This window comes from Polypterus senegalus, chromosome 17, assembly GCF_016835505.1.
Source record: "Polypterus senegalus isolate Bchr_013 chromosome 17, ASM1683550v1, whole genome shotgun sequence".
Classification (NCBI taxonomy): domain Eukaryota; kingdom Metazoa; phylum Chordata; class Cladistia; order Polypteriformes; family Polypteridae; genus Polypterus; species Polypterus senegalus.
In genome coordinates, this window is record NC_053170.1 from 12,105,649 (window position 1) to 12,129,680 (window position 24,032).

Sequence of the window (24,032 nt, forward strand, 5' to 3'; positions counted from 1 at the left end):
GGGTATTATGAACTATCGTATCTGTTCAAGTTCTATTTAAATTTTAAATATAAGTAATTTTTATTTGGTCGACAGAAATATGTTTAATAGGAATGTAAGTTAAATTTAGTCATCATTGCATAAATATTTCTTCACCATAGAAATTTAAAGACTAAATTCAACTTCCATTCCTACCAAAGATATTTCTGGCGACTAAATAGAACCTACTTATATCCAAATTCGAGCTATTGAGCTGTCGCCTGCCTGCCAGAATAAGTCACCCTCGCTTTGCTCTTACTTTTTTACCGTTGATTTAATTATGGCTAGTCGCGGAAAAATTATAACATGGAAGGAGGATTACACTGAGTATGGCTTCACCAAAACAATTATTGAGGCGAATAAAGTATCCATTATTCATAAAGCTTCAATTGTTGATCTGTTTTTCTGCGTTAACCTCATATTTTTTCATACTTCTTCTCAAACCAAGGGGGTGCGAGGGTAAAATTAATTCGCGAAGCGCAGATATAAATATGGAATATATTGAAATAGTTTTACTGTCAAATAATGCAAACAGTACGCGGCACGTGTTTTGCCCTAATTCTGGGCTCATCAGGCAGTACACACTCACTGCACCCCCTCTCGGGAATCGAACATCGGACGTCAGCGCTAGAGGCAAAGCCTCTCATGTTGCGCCACGGTGTGTGGTTCATTTATTTGACAGTATGTAGATCAGGGTGTATGTATGTATGATATATATATATATATATATATATATATATATATATATTACTTTTGAGAATGCAACGTATATTTTGTCCAGGAGGAAAGCAATGTTGCCTCAAATCAATGGCAACCTTTTGTAGGGTCTGTCCCTGAGACTTATTAATTATCATCGCGAAGCAGAGCCTTACTGGAAATCTGAGGCATTTCAATTGAAATGGGAGATCAGAGGGTATAACGGTGATGCCAGGAATACTTTCAGAGTGTGGCGCTGTGCTGTTTTTTTGTGTAGCTGCCTTCAAACAGCTTCTCCGCTGCTTTATAAACGAACGCCATATAAGGCCATCGTTTCTCCTTGCTTTCGCGGTTCTGTACTGTTTTATTGTTCGTTTATTACGATTCTTATAGTTATTGTGTAGCTATTCGAGACTTACTTTACTGTTCAGGTACCCATTTCCTTTATTTATTCCGCGGCTTGTACATTATTTTTTGCTCGTTTATTAGATTATATAGATATTTATTGATTTCCTTCTTTAGCTGACTGCCTGCTCATATTTGTTTTTTTGTGAAACAGCCTTTTTTGTGAAACAGCCTTTACACAGCTTCTCCGCTGTTTTATAAACGAACGACATATAAAGCCATCACCTTGTCAATTGTGTAATGCATTTTTTGAACAGATTTGATGCATGGAAGTGATCACTCGTACTGCGTTCAGTCAGTTCACGTGAGCTGCTCTCTTGTGTGATGTCGCGATGTCCACGGCTTTATTTAATGTTAGCTAAGACCCGGCACTTAAAAGTTTCTCGCTACAGCAGTTTGAACTCCGTTACAAAGTGATCCAAAGTCTCGTTTATACCTCGTGTCTTCTCATTAAACTTGTATCTCGCGAATAAAGTATTCAGCGTTTTTCTTCAACGCTCTTTGGGAGCTGTTCCTTCTTTTCTACATACTACGGTCACAGTCAGTTCACGTGATTACGTGGGAGGTGTGATGATGTCACACGCAGCTCCGCCCCCCACGGCCGTCAAGCTAACGTCCATTACAGTATATGGAGAAAAATGGGTTCCAGTTATGACCATTACGCGTAGAATTTCAAAATGAAACCTGCCCAACTTTTGTAAGTAAGCTGTAAGGAATGAGCCTGCCAAATTTCAGCCTTCTACCTACACGGGAAGTTGGAGAATTAGTGATGAGTGTGTCAGTGAGTGAGTGAGTCAGTGAGGGCTTTGCCTTTTATTAGTATAGATATCACTTTCATTAATTTAAATAATTAATACTGTTATTAATTACACATGTGGGGGCAACATGGTGGTGAAGCAGTAAAGCTGCTGCCTCGCAGGGAGTCCGTCACATTCCTGTTGTTCCCTGCCTGGAGTTTGTATGTTTTCTTGGTGGGTTTCCACATTGTGCTCCAGTTTCCATCCAAGGACATGCAGGTTTGGGGATTTGGTGATGCTTAAATGATGCGTGTGTGTGTGTGTGCGCTCTTGTGTGCTTGTATTCAACTTGCGATGAGCCGATGCCTCATCCAGGGGTTGTTTCTGCCTTGCGCCTGATGCTTGCTGGAATGGGCGCATCCCTGGATTGATGAATGTAATCATTAAACATCCTTCCTTTTCAGAGATATTGTGGTAAGGTGCTCTGTGAATTTTATAGATGTTTTGGATAATTCACAACACAGCAAACCTGAACATTGTTTTCTCACCGTGATGCTATCACATGCTGCCACCTGGTGGAATTCTTCAGAATTATTTAAAGTACACGGACAAGTGTAAACAGTACACTGCATAGCAGGTGCACGTGTCAGGTTGCATAAAGTATAAACCTGGCATTACTCCATTCAGCAGTCCTTCTCTCATAAAATGCAGAATAGATGTTCAGCAGTGTGATTTGGACGTTTCTCTGATTGGTGTAAAGCTCAGTAATGTTTGAATATATGACATAACTAATATGACCAGAACTCTTTATTCCTACTTTTACATTTGGATACTTCTCGAGCATCTCATATTTTTCCACATGCCAGACAGGGCTGCCCCAGTCTCTCTTTACTCTTTAATCTCTCTCGCCCTTTGCCATCACCCTCCATAAATTGCACCTCTTCAATCCTAATTGACTGTCATCATTCTGATATGCTCCCCCTCTAGTCAAATATTGTCCAGAGGTCAAGGCCCTTCTCTTTTTTTCTGTGACTTGAAAAGAGATCCTGTATCAGATCTGGCATTCTACAGGATAGGAAGAGATTTTTTTTTTTTTTAAACCTAAAGTAATACATTTTTGGCCATGCCTCCCTTGGTGCTGGATTAAACCACCTGCCAACCCACATTCTTGGCTTCCTATTAAATGTAATGCCTTTCTGTTCTCTCTCTATTCTTATTTTCTCCTCCCCAAAATTGAAGTTACACCTAGTCAAACTTGGTCCTCTTCTTCCTTTTGATACTGGGATCATGGCATCAGGTTGAAAGACCTGTTTTTTTTTTTGTCCAGGTTTACATTCCTGTATACAGGCCATTCACAATTGAGATCATTCACCTCAATGATTGTTGTTCTCAGCTTTAGCCATAATCACCATCTTACCTGTGATCTAGATGTAGACTTTCATTCTTGCTTCTGCTCTCTGAATAACCCTAGTACTTTCTCCATGTGTTTATATGGGGTTGCATTGAATAGAAATTGCTTAGACAGTGTGCAGTTCTGGTCACCAGGCTACATAAAAAGACAGAATCTCTGGAAGCACTGCAGGAAAGAGCAGCAGCGGTTATGTTGTTTCTATTCTCTTAGTCTATAGAATAACTTACTAATTTCAAGAGTTTGTTGACATGTTCATTTATTAATTTTTGTCTAAAGTCAGCCTTGTTCTACTACTATGATTGGGTGCTGTAGCCTTTCTCTTGCTATGCCACCAGAAAGCATTCTGTTAGTTGACAGGGTGAAAGAAAACTACTGTCCAGTTCCCAGTATATTCTTAGTGTTGGTTGAATAATTTTTTTCTGTTTTGTCACAGCTGCTATGGAAAAGGAGAGGAATGCATTGGTTTATGCCGTGCTTTGCTCAGCGTTGTGGTGTGGCTTCTCCGAGGAGTTGCTTTTTACACAGAGAGGCTGAAGGAAGTGCTTGACCTCAATGCTGGAGAGATTCAGCTGAAGGATTGTTTGGAAAGGCTAGAGTATATTGTTCACAGCACAAAGAACCGAGCAATGATTCACATTGCCCGGCTAGAAGAACCAGGTTGGTAATGTATTGTGGCTGTGGTCGCCGTGTCTTCAGATGGCTTCTAAGATCAGCAGACTTAGATATGGCAATCAAGCTTGAATTTAGGTTGCTGCTTATATAGTGGAAGGCAGTTATTTTATTCATTAATTTTTTGTAATCATCAGCTTCCTGGACAAATGTGGAGCAGGCAGTCGTCCGAGTGAATGAGAACATGAGTAACCTGTCCAATCCAGTCCTGAGGGGCAAGCTGGAGGAGTGCATCTCATTGGTGAAGAGGTAAGAGAGGAGTCATGAGAGGAGGGAAATGCAACTAAAAAGTGTATAAACTGATAGCCTCAGTATACTTGGCCATTGGAATGATGCAGGAGCTTGACTGAAAATGTTAAAGTGGAAAAATAGTTTTCCTTACTTGTGCACCATGAGGAGTAACTGGTGAGATCAATGTTGCAATGTGGAAATGGGCTGTATTTACCTGTGTTACTGTATATTGCAGGTTGAGAAGATCAAATGTAGAAATCAGCTTCTTCTTACACATTTTTATTTAATTTAAAAAATTACATGTTAAAAGACAGTGCTTAAACAATTAAGTGTAGCCACAAAGGCCATATTTCACATGCATCAGAATATTGCATATTTGTTTTACAGAGACAGTGGTAATGTTTGGTTTAACTTTGGAGTCCTTTCTCTTTAGTATACCTGTGATGCTGTCAGCACATTCAGAATCACCCGCACGAATGACCTTCCCCTCCATACATGCTCTTGTTTTGCTGGAAGGTACTATGAACCTTACAGGGGAAACTCAGCCACTGGTAGAACAGCTAATGATGGTTAAGCGCATGCAGGTGAGTATATTAATTTTGATGTTTTTAGTGTAAAGGCAGCCTGAAAAATCTATTATTTCTTTCATTTGTTTTGGCAGTGTAACCCCCGACACAGACAGGCAGGACACAGGTTCAACTCATTTACAGTTTATTTACAGTTTTTGCACCAATCACCAACACTGCAATACACAGTCCATTCCCTTCCTTGCCGCCAGTCCTTCCGCCTCCAATCTTCCTTAGGCTTTGTCCACTCCTTCCTCCCGACTCTGGCCCCTGAATGGTGGGACTGGCCCCTTTTTATAACAAGCTTCTTCTGGCCACACTTCCACCACACCTGGAAGGCCCTAAAAAGGTCCATGCTCCTCCCTCCCCGGTGGCTCATAACCCATGGCTCCACTGGAAACCAAGGGGGATGACCTCTAACGGCCAGGGGGAGAAACTGTCCCACAAATATTCTCTACCCTGGTCCTTCCACACTCTGGGCGTCCTGGCCGGTAAGGATTCCAGCCACCCGCCACAGCAGTTAGATTTACTGAGAGTCTTTTGTACATATCAGTCATCTGGAACTAACCTTTCAGACTTGTGTGATATTTCTAATTATGATTTGGCAGCAGTGTCAAATGATCTACAGTGCCTTCAGAAATCATCCTGACCCCTTCAATTTTGAGACATTTTGTTTTGTTGCAGCCTTACACTAAAATAATTTCAATTCTTTTTCACCTCATCAAGCAACATTCAATATACCAGAATTACATAAAAATGTTTGCAAATTTATTAAAAATAATACTGAAATATCAATTGACACAAATAATTAGACCTATTATTTAGTACTTAGTTGAAGCCCCTTTGGTGGCAATTACACTCTAGAGTGTAGGGTTTGGGGATTTTGTGTCATTCTTCTCTGCAGATCTTCTTGTGTGCTGTCGAGTTGATTGGAAGCCATCAGTGCACAGCTGTTTTCAGGTCTTTCCAGAGATGTTCAATTTGCTTCAGGTTTGGGCTCTGGGCCACTCAAGAACATTCACAGAGTTGACCCTAAGTCACTTCTGTTTTGTGTTTGGCTTGTGTATTTGGTCATTATCCTGTGGGAAGATAAACTTTTGGCCCAGTCAGGTCCAGAGCACTCTGGAACAGGTTTTCATTAACAGTATTTCTGTGCTTTTCTCTCTTCAGCCTTTCTTCAGCTTTAACTAGTCTCCCAGTATCTGCCATTAAAAAAAACAACTGCACAGGATAATGCTGACACCACCATGCTTCAATGTTTGTATGGTTCTGTACAGATGATGAGCAGTGCCTGGTTTCCTCCAGATTTAATTCTTAGAACTGAGGCCAAACAATTCAACCTTGGTTTCCTCAGACCAGATAATTCTTTTTTTCTCAAGGTCTGAGATTCCTTTAAGTGACGTATGGCAGACTTCAAATGGTCTATAATGTGTCACCTGGTCACTCTGGCATAAAGCCAGATTAGTGGAGTGTTATGGTGGTTGTCCTTCTGGAAGTTTCTCCTATCTCTACATCTTTACACCGGATCTCTGGAGCTAAGCCAGAGTCACCATTGGGTTCTTTGTCCCATCACATACTAAGGCCGTTCACCCTGAATGCTTAGTTTAAACAGGCAGCCAGCTCTGGGAACAGTCCTGGTTGTTCCTAACGTATTCCTTTTAAGAATTATGGAAACTACTGTGCTCTTGGAAACCTTCTGTGCTTCAGATTTTTTTTTGTATACTTCCCAAGATCTATGCTGTGCCTCAATCCTGTTTCTAAGCTCTACAGGCAATTCGTTTGACCACATGACTTGAATTTTCCCCTGATACACATTGTCAGCTATGGGACCTTCAAGACAAGTGTGTACCTTCTTAATCTTTTACAATCAATTAAACTGACCACAGGTGGACTACAAATAAGGTGTAGAAATATGTCAGTGATAGTCAATAGAATAGGAAGCACCAGAGCCAGATTTCAAGTGTCATAGCAAAGGGTCTGAATACTTGTCAATGTATTTTTAATACATTTGCAAAAATTCTTAAAATCCTGTTTTCACTTAATTTTGGAGTATTCATTGATTATTGATTTTAGCACAAGGCTGCAACAAAACAATGTGAGAAAAGTAATTTGGTATAAATCCATTTTGAAGGCATTTTACTGTAGGTGAGGAATGTTGTCTTATTTAATATGAAGTCTTTGTCTTCTGATTTTGTTAATCTAAGCTTTAGGTCTATGTATTTTAATCTTGCCAAGCCTGTCATCGTGCTTCAACACCAAAGTGCACATCTGTAAACACATTCAAGAGTCATAGCTTAATCAGAATGTAGATGTTTGATGATTTTTGGATAAAATTTATTAATATTAAGGTGTCACTTTAGAAATATGCTAAACATGTTCAATCAGTGGGATACTGGCAGTGCCCTTACCAGTCTCTCATATTTTTTTTTTTAGCGAATCCCATCTTCTCTGTTTGTCCTTGAGATTTGGAAAGCCTGTTTCACTGGTCTCATTGAATCTCCAGAGGGTACAGAGGAGCTCAAGTGGACAGCCTTCACATTCCTCAAGGTAAAATTGGTGTTACTACTAACACCACATTTTTAGGCCGGACACAAGGTTAACAACCTTTCTTCGAAATGAACTAGTGTTGCACAGGAATTCTCAGACAGTTATTTTAGTTATGGCAAGAGGCTATCTGAGCAAAACAGAGAAGTTGCTCACAAAGGCTGGCTGCACATGCAGCTGACATTACAGCATATCAATATGTTCCTATTCCTAAACAAAAATGTATACAAATTTTTTTTTCCTAATGTAAAATAACAATTTGTGACACATCTCCATGTAATATTAAAATCTTAACACACACACACACAATGCATGAAGAAAGCTTTTCTGCATTAGTTCTTTGTTACTAAGCATGGTGTCTGTTAAACAATTCACATTTACTTGTCAATCAGAGTTGGTCACCTATTGCTTATGAATTTTGAGATTGCTTCAGCAATATTGTTTTTTTTTTTTTTTACATTTGTAGTACTTAACTTTGCTCAGGGTCACAGAGTGAATCTGAGTTTGGTAGCCTTGTGGTTTAAGGTCAAGGGCCCAAGCAACTGTTCATCTGTCTTGGTGTCCCTACTGATGGATGTTCTAACAATACAGACACAGCCAAAGGTATTGGTACCCTTCTACTTTTAAAAAAGAAATTTCAATTGTCTGTGAAACAGGTTGAAACCAACTAAAGTAATTGGCAAACACCACAGCAGGCACTTTGGGTTTGATTTAGTTTGTGATTTTGGCTGCGTCTGTATGTGTTTAGTGATTTTAAGTTTCTCACAGCTGTTCTGACTCGGCTGTCGGCTGTCTGAGTGAGATGCGATAGACATTGTATGATGCTATACCTACAGGTTAGATTTTAAATTCTGTTTGCAGCATGTGGTCATCATTGTATTTTTGCTGTTTTGTCTTGCATGTTGAGGCAGAAATGTCTCTGTGTTGGTTGCTTATGCTTTGTGTTCCCATGGAGTGTCATTGGTAATGCTCTGGCATTTTTTGTTTAAGATTCCACAGGTGCTGATCAGATTAAAAAAATACCCACAAGGAGAAAAGGTAGTTTTTGTTTTTATTTTTTAATGTATCATTTGACTTGTAATAAGTTGTGGGGGAAATTTTGACATGTAGGATGGTAATGAATAAAGCAAGCAGGACATTTTTCTAAAGCCCCTAAACCTGAAGTAACTTTTCGATTCTGTATTTTGGTTGAGAACTGCATGATACATTTCTAATTTTGGAAAATCATCTGCTGTCATCTAGTGGTTCTTGACCAGTGATGGTGACATAAGCTTGGGAGTGCATAAGTTCTGCTTTTTGTCTGGATCTGGTTTCTCTCTCACTGTGACCAAAGAGGCAGTAGGGCATTTTGCCAATAACAATTGTGCTTTCCTTTCCTTTTTTTAAATCTAGGATTTCATGGAAGACATCAGTGCTGGGTTTGAATATTTACTAAAGTTCACCCCACTCCTGGATAAGGCTGACCAGCGGTGCAAGTATGTTGTAGCTAAGAATTTAATCAGTTTTAATGTCAATTAAAGAATCCCACAAGTGGTTACTTATTATGGTGAAAATGATGTAAGAAAGAATAGTTGTTCAGTTGCCCACATCTCTATCAGATGAGTGTCTTTATCTCAATGAGAGGATTCGGCTAGCATTTATAAATGATGAAGGCATTAGTCTTATTCCATCATAGCTATTAAAATGATGCTTCTTAAGTTATTGTAAGGTATCGTTACTTTTTAGTGCTTTGCTCAAATTTTCATATAGTCCATGTCCAATAAAAATAGCAGTGGAGTGTTCTGTAGGCTTATTTTGTACATCTGTCTTAGTAGGTTACAGAAGATTTCATTGAGGTATCATTATTTTCTAGGATTTTTAATTGGGTTTAGGACATGCTTTCAACCCTGTCGTACAGGCTCTGTTAAAATTCCCAGCATTAAAACATTCCAAGGTCTGGGAAGCTCACAGTAATGTTGTGTTTAATGTAATTTTGTTCTCACAGCTGTGATTGTATGAGCATGTTACTCCAGGAATGCAGCAAACTAGGCCTGTTGTCTGAGTCCAATACTGCCAACCTTATTGCTAAAAGGTAAGTGCAAAGTGGCATCGGTTAAATGAGAAGGTCATGCATATTGGATCTGTCACAATCTCATCTCATTCACTTTCTGCTGACATACATTATTTTCTTTTTAAAATCTTAATTCCTCTTTTTATTAACATCCAGAGCAGCTGACCGAGAACATGCTCCTCGTTTGAAGGCTGCTGAAAATGCCAGCATCCAGCCAAACCCTGGGCTAATTCTGCGAGCAGAGCCCACTGTAACCAACATCCTCAAGGTGCTAGAGATGCTTGTATATTGCCTTAAATCTATGCACTGTTTTTTGCGTATTTTCAATATTTAAATCTAGTAGTGTTCCTTTCTTCCCATACAGACAGTGGATGCAGACCACTCTAAATCACCAGAAGGATTGTTGGGTGTTTTGGGACACATGTTGTCAGGGAAGAGCCTAGACCTCCTGTTAGCTGCTGCTGCTGCTACTGGCAAACTGAAATCCTTTGCCAGAAAGTTTATCAAGTGAGTTTTATTCTAGAGGGTAGAGAGTACTCTGCTCTGTTATAATGTAGTTTGTCTTACATTCCTTGTATCCTGTTTTTCAGACTGAATGAGTTTCCAAAGCACATCACTGGAGAAGGAAGTAAGTTTTGCTCGGCAACTTACCATGACATATTTTTATATGAGACATTTTTGTTCCAAGAATATGTTTAGATTCTCTCTTGCTATCGCTTTGCAGGAAAATAATTAGTTCCTATTTAAATTGACTAATATTGTGATGTAGTCATTAACACTGCTGCTTCAAAGTCTCCTGGACATGTCCATTATCCCTTGTTTGATCACTCTCTCACTTGTTTGATGAGCTCTTCTGCACAGCGCTGTACACGCTAACACTGCAGGAAGGCACCCGTCATCAACGCGTCTGATGTACTGACAAGAGATAACTTCCTGCTACGTGCATAACAGTACAAGCAGGCTTGCTATTGAGAATGAATGGGGGCAACAAGGGGCAGTTCACCACACAGTCACCTCTACTACAGTATGCTGCCTGCAGCATCCGCCTACCGAGAACGAACACGGTGCGGCCAGAGGCAGGTAGTGAATCGCCCACCACCGCCCCCATTCTGCAGGAAACCACCCGAGGCACACTACAATGCTAACACCCCGCCGCCCCGTTCAGCCACAACTGGGTCACCGCTTGCAGCATTACCAGCTGCCCACCGAGAACGAACTGGGCAGCTGTGTGTGGTGGGCAGGCAGTGAAACGCCCCCCCTCCACTCCATCTAGCCTATGTCCACTCAGAAGTAGTAGCTGCGGCACTGAACCGCCCTATCAAGCCTCTGTCCTGCCATTGCTTGCAGCATCCCCAGGCCGACGATGACGGAGCGGCAGTTACTGAGGCGTGTGCGTCACAGCTGCGGCCCTGTTCGTAAGTTGTAGGCCGGATGTCCATAACCTGGGGACTACCTCTCTGTGTGTGTGTATGTATATATATATATATATATATATATATATATATATAAAAATAAAATTGTATGTGTGTGTGTGTGTATAGCGCCGTCTCGCGATGACGTAGAGCAGGAGATTCTTGCAAGACACACCCTACTTACAAATTAATAAGAGTACAGGCAGCCAGCAACACACTCAGTCGTCTTTTGGCATTGAGCACACACAGATCCAGGGCTCTCGGCGCATATAAAGTGTATATGAACAATACATTATAAATGAAACGTAGACGACAAAGCGAAAAAGAAAGCAGCGCAGAGAAAAGAGACTCAAAAGCGTTGGAGAGACGAAAAAGAATAATCTAGGTGCAAAGTCAGAAAATAAGGAAAGTAATTATCAGCCCGGAACAAGTGGAATTGAAAAAAAAAAAATACATCCAATTGGGATGTTGGTGCTATACACATGCGGAGCAGGTTAGAGATTATGAAAGCAGTGGAATTTGAAAGGCTCAAAAAAAAAATAGTTGCCGCGATACACATGTGGAGAAAGTTAAAGAATATGAAAGTAGGAAAATTAGAAAGTATAAAAAAAAAGAAAGTAAAGATCACAGGAGCTCAGACAAAAGGAAATTATTACTCGAAAAAGGGAAAATAATCACCACGGGCCAGTGTGCCATTTAAAAAAAAAAAAAAAGCAGGATAAAACGAGGTCAGAAATAAAAGACAGAGTAGAAAACAAAGTAAAACGTCATAAAAAGGTTAAAAAACAAGGGGGCCAAACACATGCAGAGCAGGTTAGAGAATGAAAAGTGGAATTCAAAAGACTAAAAAAAAAAAAAACGTAGGCGCAAAACACATGCAGAGCAAGATACAGAATATGAAAGCAGAAAAAAACGACAGTGTCAAAACAAAGAAAGTAAACATCACATTAGCGCAAAGAAAGATAAATTATTACACTGGGAAATAACGAAAAGGCGAATAGAGATCGAATATATGGACATAAGTGATATGTCAGAAGTATTTGTGCCTTTCCCTTACCTTCAATAGTGTTTGGTCTCTGCAATTAATTTTTGGTCATTAATATGTTCTTTGATATTTGGAGTGGTTGTGCAGTTGAAGAATTATTTTAATTGGTATCCAGAAGTGTAGTTAGTCTGATTGAAAAAAACACTAATTCTGACTATATGCGTATAAAGGGACACCCAGGCCTAATTACATTTACATTTTTAGACAAATGCAGGCATAACAGGCTGGGGATTTTACCACACTTGAGCTGCAAGTACACCACAAAAATTTTAAAAATATCCAGACTTACTTGGGGAAAGTCTTTTTTGTTACTATTATGATGTTTGGCTGATATTTTTATCCAGGGAGACTTGTATGTTGCAGATATGGTACAGTTGTATACTCATTATGATTGTTGGATGATTAGATGGCTTGCTTAGGGACTCACAGTAAGCTGGAGTAGGAATCAAACCAGTAGCCTTGGGTTTGAAGACAATTGTCACTACAGTATACAGTGGTGTGAAAAACTATTCGCCCCCTTCTTGATTTCTTATTCTTTTGCATATTTGTCACACAAAATGTTTCTGATCATCAAACACATTTAACCATTAGTCAAATATAACACAATTAAACACAAAATGCAGTTTTTAAATGATGGTTTTTATTATTTAGGGAGAAAAAATCCAAACCAACATGGCCCTGTGTGAAAAAGTAATTGCCCCCTGAACCTAATAACTGGTTGGGCCACCCTTAGCAGCAATAACTGCAATCAAGCGTTTGCGATAACTTGCAATGAGTCTTTTACAGCTCTGGAGGAATTTTGGCCCATTCATCTTTGCAGAATTGTTGTAATTCAGCTTTATTTGAGGGTTTTCTAGCATGAACTGCCTTTTTAAGGTCATGCCATAGCATCTCAATTGGATTCAGGTCAGGACTTTGACTAGGCCACTCCAAAGTCTTCATTTTGTTTTTCTTCAGCCATTCAGAGGTGGATTTGCTGGTGTGTTTTGGGTCAATGTCCTGTTGCAGCACCAAGATCGCTTCAGCTTGAGTTGACAAACACATGGCGGACATTCTCCTTCAGGATTTTTGGTAGACAGTAGAATTCATGGTTCCATCTATCACAGCAAGCCTTCCAGGTCCTGAAGCAGCAAAACAACCCCAGACCATCACGCTACCACCACCATATTTTACTGTTGGTATGATGTTCTTTTTCTGAAATGCTGTGTTCCTTTTATGCCAGATGTAACGGGACATTTGCCTTCCAAAAAGTTCAACTTTTGTCTCATCAGTCCACAAGGTATTTTCCCAAAGGTCTTGGCAATCATTGAGATGTTTCTTAGCAAAATTGAGACGAGCCCTAATGTTCTTTTGCTTAACAGTGGTTTGCGTCTTGGAAATCTGCCATGCAGGCCGTTTTGCCCAGTCTCTTTCTTATGGTGGAGTCGTGAACACTGACCTTAATTGAGGCAAGTGAGGCCTGCAGTTCTTTAGACGTTGTCCTGGGGTCTTTTGTGACCTCTCGGATGAGTCGTCTCTGCGCTCTTGGGGTAATTTTGGTCGGCCGGCCACTCCTGGGAAGGTTCACCACTGTTCCATGTTTTTGCCATTTGTGGATAATGGCTCTCACTGTGGTTCGCTGGAGTCCCAAAGCTTTAGAAATGGCTTTATATCCTTTACCAGACTGATAGATCTCAATTACTTCTGTTCTCATTTGTTCCTGAATTTCTTTGGATCTTGGCATGATGTCTAGCTTTTGAGGTGCTTTTGGTCTACTTCTCTGTGTCAGGCAGCTCCTATTGAAGTGATTTCTTGATTGAAACAGGTGTGGCAGTAATCAGGCCTGGGGGTGGCTACGGAAATTGAACTCAGGTGTGATACACCACAGTTAGGTGATTTTTAACAAGGGGGCAATTACTTTTTCACACAGGGCCATGTAGGTTTGGGTTTTTATTCTCCCTAAAAAATAAATGAACCATCATTTAAAAACTGCATTTTGTGTTTACTTTTGTTATATTTGACTAATGGTTAAATGTGTTTGATGATCAGAAACATTTTGTGTGACAAACATGCAAAAGAATACGAAATCAGGAAGGGGGCAAATAGTTTTTCACACCTGTAGTTCATTGTCTCGTCCATTCATTATCTCTACAAGACCGGTTTCTTCTTTGGCAAATAATTTTACTAACTGCCTATTGTCAAACAGTAGAATGTTAAACATCTCGAATTTTAAATGAAACACTTGTTAAGTATATAGCATGTGGCCATCTCTTTAATTTCATTTTTCAGAAGCGTACTCAAAACTGTTGCCCCAAAGTAGCGGTTTTATCCGTGTCACCTGAAAATATAAAATGAATTCTAGAGGTTCTTATGTGCCCATTTCTACTAGAAATAAGCGGACAAGAAAATTGAGTAGAGGCAAAGGCCCTAGTTTTCTTATAATTTGATATTATAATTTTAAATAATTTGATGGATTAAAATAAGACTGACTGCGATGTCAATTTCTTTGTGAAGTAATTTTTTATCATTTATTTTAAAGTAAAGCTCAATTTTTAGGTAATTGTATTTGAATTGATTGTTGTAATGAGGTATATAAGGATAAAAAATAAGTTCATAAATAAAAATTTAAAGGGAAATAGTGTATCAGCTAATTTGACCCCTTAACCAGCTGACCACACTGTTGCACTTCGCCTTTTTTGACCTTTTCTTCCCTTACCCAATCCTCTTGGACTTCAGATTATTTCTTCTCTTTCTGAAATTTTTCTTTAATGGCTCTGCTTAATGCCAGATGTTTGCCATGTACAGATGTCATCTTCATTGTTTGATCTTTCTTGATATTCTTTTCCAGCCAAACCTGCATCAGTCCGAGCTTTGTTGTTTGACATCTCTTTTCTTATGCTGTGCCATGTGGTCCAAACCTATGGCTCTGAGGTAGGTTTGATACATGATTTTTGTTATACTTGGTTTGTCATGCCAACTGACAGAAGTATACTGGTGAAGTTGCTTTGATGTACTTTAATTTTTGAGCCACTAGGTGGCAACATGATTCCATTTCCTTCTCTAATTCATGGGCTGCCAACAGCTGCATCTCATAGATATGCACAAAGCAAAATAAGCAAAAATTACTTAAGATTACATATGCAGTAAAAGTATGTTTTTAATATAAGGAAAAACAACATTTGCACATTATTACTCTCCTCAGGATCAGTTTAGCATTAATGCAACAACAGATGCATGATCTAGCAGGTTAAATTAGTATCTTCTCATATGAACTACAGTAGGAAGTCATTTTTTAATGAACAGATACAAGCAAGAGAAAGAGAAGAGTTTTGGGTGTTTCGGCACCGATCCCCTGTTTCTAATCTCACTCTGATTACCCCTCATTTCCTTCAGGTAATCCTCTCTGAGCCAAGTCCTTTGGGGGAGACGCCTTTCTTTGAGACATGGCTTCAGTCCTGCATGCCAGAGGAGGGGAAGATTTTAAACCCAGATCATCCATGCTTTAGACTAGATCCAGGGAAAGTTGAAGGTCTGGTAGCCCTGCTGAATAGCAGTGCAGAGATGAAGCTTGTGTAAGTTATTTATTGGGAAGCTGCATTGATGATGATGGTGGTGCTTTTCTGTTTTTGCTTGGTAGCCATGTTTTATCCTAAATCTTATGCAGACTGTGCTTTGGTGCTTTTTTGATACTAAGGAATGAAAGTAATAGTTTTCTTCTTTGCTTTAAGGCAAATGAAATGTCATGAGGTATGCCTGACTATACCAGCTGCCATACTGGAGATTCTCAATGCCTGGGAGAATGGCGTATTAACAATGGAATCCGTGCAGGTATCAGAGGAGCAGGGGGCAAAAGACCAAACCTTGGAAACGTTTTCTGTATATTTTAGCAATTTTTTTTATTCCGCTGCTTTTTCAGAAAATCACAGATAACATAAAAGGGAAGGTATGCAGCATGGCTATCTGTGCAGTGGCTTGGCTAGTGGCACATGTCAGAATGCTGGGGCTTGACGAAAGAGAAAAACCCCAACTCATGATCCGACAGCTCATGACACCTTTCTATGGGGAGAGTACATTGCAGTTCTACAGTGAGAGGTAGGGAGGTGCTGTTGGGCTGCTGTTTTTAAGTTTTAACGTACTTGTTTTGAATACTGCATCAATTGTTGAGCTTTCTTAATTTCAGGGTGGTCATCATGAGCTCAATTCTGGAGAGGATGTGTGCTGATGTGTTCCAGCAGACTGGTAACTCAATTAAGTTCCCAATGGAAGGGTTGGATCCTATTCCATACAGGAATTTGCTGCCTCCACGAGAGCCAATCAGGGAGGCACTGACTAAGCAGTTCACCAAAGTCTTAGACAGAGGCTGGGTGGACAGTCAAGCCTTACACCTGCTAGAGAGTCTACTCCATATGGGTGGCGTTTACTGGTTCACCAACAACCTTGTGAAGGTAGGCCTACAGCCTGAAGTGTTTAAAGTTAAGGTGGCTGTGATTGTAGTTTATCAATGTAATACACATTTCATATGTCTGATTTCTTTGGGTAGCACCAGCTGAATGATTCCTGCTCAGTCATATAACAAGATAATTACATTTTTGCCTGTTAGGTATTGCTTTTTTCACCCCATCTTCACTATTTTGTTTAGTTATTCCACCTTGGGTAAATTGGACACATTCTGGCAAGAATAAGCCTGCATGAGTCTAATGAACTTCTTTCGCCTTGCCGTCATTTTTCTTAGACCCATAAACCAGAAATCTGTTACCTTGAGTAAAACAAAGCCCTGTTGAAAGTTACTTCCTACGTTCTCATTTATCTTATCAGAAAACAATAGTTTATGTTAACGATACTTTGCAAAGTAAGCATTTCAGTTTATTCTATACATGAGACAGTACTACTGTCCTTTCTGACTTAGGCATCACTAGGACTGCCCTTCCTACTGTGTGTCCTGGTGTGGAGAGATGTCAAGGGTGCACCAGGGTGCCCCTAGAATCAGGCCTGGGCCTTCTCCTCTTCTTCCTGTACACCTCCTGACTGAGTCCTATTATGGTCAACCAGTTTAATGGTTTCTTTTATCAATGCTGTGCTGATGATAAGCAGCTCTCCCTGTCATTTCCTCCAAAGAACCACAAGGTTATCCGTTAGAATCTCTGATCACGTCGCTGATAATTTGACCTTGTTGAAGAAACACCATCTCCAGCTCAACTTGGCAAAGACACACCATCTTGTCAATTCAGTTTGCCCGTCTGTTCAGCACCTCATCTCTGTTCACCTTGGCTCATTATCACAAATGCCTGCCAAGTCACTATGCAACCTTGGGGTGGTGTTTAATGACTAGCTGTCTTTCAGGGACTGTGTTTCAATGGTCCTTCGATCTTGCGTATTCATTCTATATACTATTCACAAGATCACACCGTAACCATATGCAGCATAATACCATGTCCAGGTTTTGGTCTTGACACGTCTGGACTACTGCAACTTACTGCAGGTCTTAGTATCGGCATCTGCCACCAAGTTGCTGCGGATGGTTTAAGATGCAAAAGCATGTCTGGTGTTTAATTAGCTGAAGTGGACACATGTCACTACTTTCCTCAGATCACTATATTGGCGCCCTATAGCTACACATATTACGTTCAAAACCTTGATGCTTGCCCATAGAGTTGTCAATGGATCTGAACCTATATACACTATACAGTATGTGGAGACACTTGTGAGATCCTGTGCTCCTTCTCAAACACTTAGGTTTGCTGATGAACGCCATCTGGTGATCTGCCTCTACACTGTATTAACTCTCATTCCAGGCTCTGTGTAAAGCTCCTAGTTGGTGAAATGAGCTGCGCATGTGCATTCTGAATTCTGACTCCCTCAATGTGTTTAAGATGCATTTGGAGACTGTGAATGTTTGTCTAAAATTAGCTGTTACATTTTACTATCTAAGAATTGTAACTTGCTTGAATTTTTTTCTGATCTCGCCCCTTGTGATGATAAATTTTGTAACCTTGTCCTATAAGACTTGTTCCTAAACAATCCCCCCAGACTGCCCATCAACATAATCAATGTTTACTTCAATATGTTGATCTCTTTTGTAAATCACTTTGGATAAAAGAATCTGCTAAGTAATTATGTATATATATGTAAATGTACTATAAACCCTGGATATGAAGGCTGAAACAGCCTTTCTATGCATGACATGAAATGCAGAGGTTCACTGTCTATGGACAATATGCACTGGTCCTCCTCCATTTACCTTAAGACTTACAAATGCTTGTGGAGATCCTATTCCATGGTATGTTAATTTGAGGTGATGCCCTGAAAGTCACAAAAGTAAGATGCTGTGAACCATATACACAATAGTGGCAATGCAGTTTCTACTGTGCATTTAAACATCTCTTGGTTAATTGATTAAAGGTAAATAGCTGGAAGGCCAGCTGCATAGGGGTTTATCACTCCTTGGTCCTATACTGCAAGTTCAGAGTTGATGTTATTGAAGTTTTTATTTTTTCTTTGATTGCCATGTTTTGTATACTTTACAAAACTTATATCTTGTACAATTTTACTCTTTACAAGGTGTGGCAGAAAAGTAATGAGACTGGCAACACTGCAAGCGGTCTGGCAATGCTGCGCTCAGTGCGAGTTTCAACTCCTTCCGTTAACTACGTGATTTTTGTGACTGCTATTAGCGAAGTTGTGTTTTTGGTTGTGCGTCACTCAAAATGGAACAGCGGAATTTGGAGCAACGTTGTGCCATTAAACGGCAAGTGTGACATTTGAAAAGTTAAAACAGGCCTATGGGGAACATTCTTTATCCCAAGCTCAAGTTTTTCGCTGGCACAAAACATTTTTAGAAGGCAGAAAACACATTGAAGATGAACACCGTTCAGGGAGGACTTCAACTTCGAAAACCAATGAAAACATTGAACATGTGAACACTCTTGTGAGATCAGAACGTCGTTTAACATTAAAAATGTTGAGTGAACAATTAAATTTGAACAGATTTACCGTTCATCAAATTTTGACTGAACATTTGCACATGCGAAAGGTCTGTGCCAAAATGGTGCTGAAAAACTGCCCTCTCCATAACAGAATTTTTGACCTCAAAAGGCATTCCTGTGGTTCCCTAGCCCCCTTATTCACCTGACCTCAGTCCGTGTGACTTTTTCCTTTTCCTAAACTGAAAAATGTCCTCAAAGGACGTCATTTCGGGACTTTAGAAAACATCCAAAAGAGTGTAACGGACATGCTGAAGACCATACCAGTTGAAGACTTCCAGCGCTGCTACCAACAATGGGAACAATGTCTCCATCGGTGTGTAGCTGCCCAAGGGAACTTCTTTGAAGGGGATAACATTGATGTTAGAAAAAAATAAAAACTTTGGTAAATAAAAAATCAGTCTCATTACTTTTCTGCCACACCTCGTATATAGAATACATTTTAATTTGCTAGTGCTTGCCAACTTGCAGCTTAATTGCTCAAGATTTATTACTCCCAAGCACTTTGATAAAATGTTTGAAAGTAGCTTTTTTGTGTTAGAACATGACCTGTAGATGACCTGTTTAATTCGTGTCACCTATAGAGAGTATATTTTATGGTAAGTTGGTGGCAAAGAGAAGATTTCATAAGATTTCTGTTTGAAAACTATAAATTTTACCTGCAGGAGCTGTTGAAGGAGACGAGGCAGGAATACACACTGCGTGCAGTGGAGCTGCTGTACAGCATTTTCTGTTTAGACATGCACCAGATTTCTCTCACCCTTTTGGGACACATCCTACCTGCCCTTCTCACCAACTCCTCTAAGTGGCAAAGTCTTCTTGATCCTCCTGGCAAGTCCTTGGCTAAGTAAGTGGTTAGCAACAAGTAGTTTTGGACTTTATCTGAAACAGACTGTGAAAGATTAGACATTGGTATTATTTTGAAATTCTGAAATGGGGCAGATGAGTTATCCAGTAAATGCCTTATTTGAACATCTTAAAGTTAATTTTAAGTATTTAGATAAGCACCTAAATATTCTAGGGACTAATAATAATCTTTGCATTTATATAGCACTTTTCTCACTACTCAACGTGCTCAATAGTTAATAAACTTGAATTTCTTTATTGTTAATTGTTTGGCAAAGAATTTGATGATAGCATATAAATAATTTTTTTTTTTAATTTATTTATAGACTTGCTGTCTGGTGTGCTCTAAGCTCCTTTGCCTCTCACAGTAGAAGCCAGGCTTCAGCCAGACAGCGCAAAAGACAGAGAGAGGATATTGAGGTAAGTCTTTCACATTCCATTAATACTCAGAAACGCAGTTTGTGTAAGTCATTAAGATAACCCTAATCCACCTCAGTGTACTGTAATGTATCTCTTCTATACTTGCTATAACTAACTTCTTTCTTCTAAGCGTTGACCCACATAGACGCAGGGTCTGCTGTTTGGATCTTGGAATGCTACTTTGCACGATTGCATGTATCTTCTCGATGTAGGCTGATGGTTTTCATATGTTAATGTGTGTCTTGCCACCATTGTTTTGACTTTCCATTGGGACTTTTGTCATCGATTTCAAAAAATATTGATTCAGAGACACATGAGTGAAGCTCATGATTTCAAATGGTTAATGTTCCAATGTTAATTGTAGCAATGTGGAGCTTTTTTGTTTCTATGGCTTTGTTGTTTTAGGCTGGCTTCCTTAACTGATTCCATCCATGAATCAATAGCCCTTGCATTTTTGACATGCTGGCCGGGCAGGGCCAGTGTGCATTCTCTCTGGGGGCACCCTGACATTGTTCAATAATGTAACTGATATTTTTATCCATGTGTTGTAACTAAAGATGACCATCCAGCTTTTTGCCCAAGCCTGACATTTGTTTGGTTGATGTTCAGTTAGGTGTGCACTGCAAAAAAAAAGAGTGAACCTCACCACAATCTCTGCTGTTAATAACTCAACAATTCTTCAAGTAAGAATTAATTTTTGCCAGGGAAAATCCTGTTCTTTTGTCCAGTTTTAAATTAAAACCTCTTTGCCCAATTTAATTAAACTGCTTGCTACATACAGTAGGTCTGAGACTTTCCTAATTCTTTATACACTTTAAGCTCAATTTAGTCTATATGGGTAGGGTATGCATGTGGATTCTAAATATGAACTCTGTTACAAATTCTTTACTAGCCACCTTCCACCTCAGAGAGTTTGGATTTATATTCTTTATTAATACCACCACACAATAACTTTGGCATAGGTGTTCATATCTATTAAATACTGTACAATTAAGCTAAATTAACATTAACACTGGTATAGATGTATCTATTTTCTGAAGATAAGGGGATCCCAAAACAAAGCAGAAACTAAAATACTATCAGAGACCCTTAACTATGCTCACTTATGATAGGCCGCTGTAGAGTCATGAAGAATGGTTTTAAATAATGAGAGGAAACCCATATCAATGAAGTAAACCAACACAAACTTGGAGGGAATCAAACAAGTATCTATATGCTGCGTGTTCTTTAGGGTTTGCTATATTTCACTACAATCCTAGCTGTAAATCTCTTCCATTTGACAGATAGGACTATCATTATTACAGACCAAGAAGTGAAGCTGTGTCCTGTTCTTTCCTGTCCAAAGTCTGTTCACTCAATTGACTATTCAGGCTTTTGCATAACAAGTGATATTTTTCAATGGAGTTGTTTATCTTGCTTTTATGTACCAGCCTTCCATTACTTTTATGTTTTTTTAGTGCTACATCAGGCTTTATTTGGGAGACGGCAAAAATTGGAAAAAATCAGTATGAAGGAAGATGCTGGAGACCCAGTTGTGTCAGGTGGCTGTGCTCTAGCTGCTCGTAGAGTTAACATTAACTGTAGAGATACCATTAACAGTTTCTTTGATGTTGATTTCAGGATTATAACACATTATTTCCACTGGATGATACACAGCCCTCTAAGCTAATGAGACTTTTGAGTTCAAATGAAGAAGACACCAATGTCCTTTCCAGCCCAGGTCAGTGGTCTTTATTAAGCCTGTTAAAAGTGTGGCTTCAGCTTCTAATTTTTCTCTGCATATACTCTGAGTGTTTGTGCATGTTATGTAGCAGATGTAAGATTCACACTATCAAAAACACTGATTTATTTCAAAAGGCGGGATGCCATGACAAGACAACACCCAGCCTAGTCCAGCACATACCACGCGAAGGTAAAGTCCAAAATATATACAGTTTTTTAAGTAAACTTTACAAATACAATACCTAGTAACATACATTATTTACAAAACCCACCCAAATAATTGGTGAAGTCGGCACAGAACAAAGTACTACAACAATCACACTCCAGTTTACCAGATGATGCTGATCAGTGGTTAAAATGCCTTGGTCAACAGTGTTCTGCCTTGTCTAATAAATGACGATTTATAAGGGAAAGAGCTTGTGCCGTACAAGGACAACTCGAAACAAATTCCACAAACAAATTGATGTCGAACTAAAGACATAAATCCAATAAAAGCTGCCATCTTTAGCAGGATGGAAAAGTAAATGGGGAAACGATGAGGTTTGATATAGCTTTGAAATAAAAACAAAAAATGGTACGGAATGGCCCATGCAGTACTTCCACGTCAATTGTACTTTAATGATACTGTAGGAAACCACTCAATGGAAGATTTTACAATTCAATAAAACCAATTTTTTGTACAATATAGAACCAAGTACATTTACTTATATATTTATTATGTACAAATTGTAGAGTAAAATGAACAGGAAATAGAATAAAAAAAATGTTAAATATTTATTTTTTAAATTAAGCACCATAGGTCAAATGAAATAAACAAGCTGCGCAGATATACAGGTTGCTTAACTAGGGAAATGTGTGTGTGTGTGTGTGTGCATGAGCTCATGTGCATGAGCTCATTTCTTTCTCGTCGTCATGAAGCATATGTTAAAGTCGGGCAAGCAATGTCAGCTTTTGTTCACATATAAATATCTTCGAGAGTGTGTGTGTGCACATGTGCACAGTCCTTCATGTGTTCATGCATGTAAATAAATTGTGTCTCAAAAACAACCTGTGCAAAAAATATTCAAATCAATATGCCAGGTCCAATGACTAAATGGAGCAGATTGTAAAACACCTATTTAATTTAATATCCTCTAAGCTGGTTATTTTACATAGGTAAAACTGTTTTTTAAGTATATGGTTATAAGTACTGGACCAAACTGAACAAAAAAAATCAAGAATCCTGGCGCCTGTAACAATTCAAAACATGATACAACTTGTTTGAAGAAGACAGGTCAGTTTTTTCAGAAGTTATAATTGTACTTTGGTCTCAGCATTCCGGGCAGATATCTCAACTGCTTGTTCTAAAATGTTCTAACTTTTGCTGGGATATAGTCATCCAGGTGGCTCTACACAACATAAAAACCATGCAATTTTCTGACAAAAAATAAAATTTTTAAAATATGAAAATCAGTTTCAGTTTCCTACAGTCACCATAGAGTTGTAATGAGAATTGAGTCAATAGTGTATTTTGACCCCATGGAATTTAAAGAACAAAAAGACTGTCCCATCTCTGTCCATCTAGCATTCTTTTAAACTGCACACCTTAACAGGTGTCTTTTTGAGATGGGTCCAGCTGCAGACCTCTGTAGCTTTGCGATTCAGTAGCTCTGCTAAACAGCCAAATGGATTGCAGGTTTTTGTCACCTGGTTTACTTGACTTGAGTCAGATAACCCTTCTCCAGCTCTCATCTTAACTATAGTGTAACTATCTTAACCATATATCTCTATATATAATCTTCATTTGGATCTTGATCTTTGTTTGTCCGCGAATGAATTAGAAGAAGAAGCACTAGATGGCAGTAGAGAGACAGCTAAAACATAGGCATTGCATTAAGAATCTCCTCCAGGCTTATACTACTGAAGACTGTAGTAATCCAGTCGCACCTCAAAACACAGACATTCAAACTAAACAAATTGTTGTGCTTTAAATTAACTAAAGAGATCTTCATTTAGATCTTGCTCTTTGTTTGTCCGCGAATTCCACACATGCCTAGACCACCTTCCAGTTTAGTACGTTGTTGTTACTCACGGATGTCAACAATGTGCCGGAATAACGAAAGGAGTGGTGGACAGTGTTACGCTGGTTAGCTCCTGAGGCCTGGTTAGAGAATGAGAATGCCGAAGATAAAAGGTACGTGCCTACGTAACATATGAATGAAAGAAAGACAGTGGGTAAAATGAATGACAACGTAACAGCATGTTCTGGAATTTATTATTGTTACGTTGTCGCTGGCGAGTGCTGCGCGACTTACAGTTGTA

General features: G+C 39.2%; 1 protein-coding gene across 3 annotated transcripts in view; it reads left to right on the plus strand.

The window, feature by feature from the left end:
• The window catches only part of med24 (mediator complex subunit 24), a 52,299-nt gene that overhangs the window by 20,056 nt on the left and 8,211 nt on the right, over positions 1 to 24,032 (plus strand). For all 3 annotated transcript variants that reach the window (XM_039739744.1, XM_039739746.1, XM_039739745.1), the window contains exons 6-23: positions 3,701 to 3,924; positions 4,074 to 4,185; positions 4,601 to 4,751; positions 7,167 to 7,280; positions 8,268 to 8,315; positions 8,670 to 8,752; positions 9,262 to 9,348; positions 9,484 to 9,595; positions 9,692 to 9,834; positions 9,918 to 9,955; positions 14,612 to 14,694; positions 15,157 to 15,335; positions 15,492 to 15,591; positions 15,680 to 15,855; positions 15,944 to 16,208; positions 19,409 to 19,590; positions 19,916 to 20,009; positions 21,630 to 21,729. In XM_039739744.1, the coding sequence (XP_039595678.1) occupies positions 3,701 to 3,924; positions 4,074 to 4,185; positions 4,601 to 4,751; positions 7,167 to 7,280; positions 8,268 to 8,315; positions 8,670 to 8,752; positions 9,262 to 9,348; positions 9,484 to 9,595; positions 9,692 to 9,834; positions 9,918 to 9,955; positions 14,612 to 14,694; positions 15,157 to 15,335; positions 15,492 to 15,591; positions 15,680 to 15,855; positions 15,944 to 16,208; positions 19,409 to 19,590; positions 19,916 to 20,009; positions 21,630 to 21,729 (2,291 nt within the window). The remainder of the gene's footprint in view (positions 1 to 3,700; positions 3,925 to 4,073; positions 4,186 to 4,600; positions 4,752 to 7,166; positions 7,281 to 8,267; positions 8,316 to 8,669; positions 8,753 to 9,261; positions 9,349 to 9,483; positions 9,596 to 9,691; positions 9,835 to 9,917; positions 9,956 to 14,611; positions 14,695 to 15,156; positions 15,336 to 15,491; positions 15,592 to 15,679; positions 15,856 to 15,943; positions 16,209 to 19,408; positions 19,591 to 19,915; positions 20,010 to 21,629; positions 21,730 to 24,032) is intronic.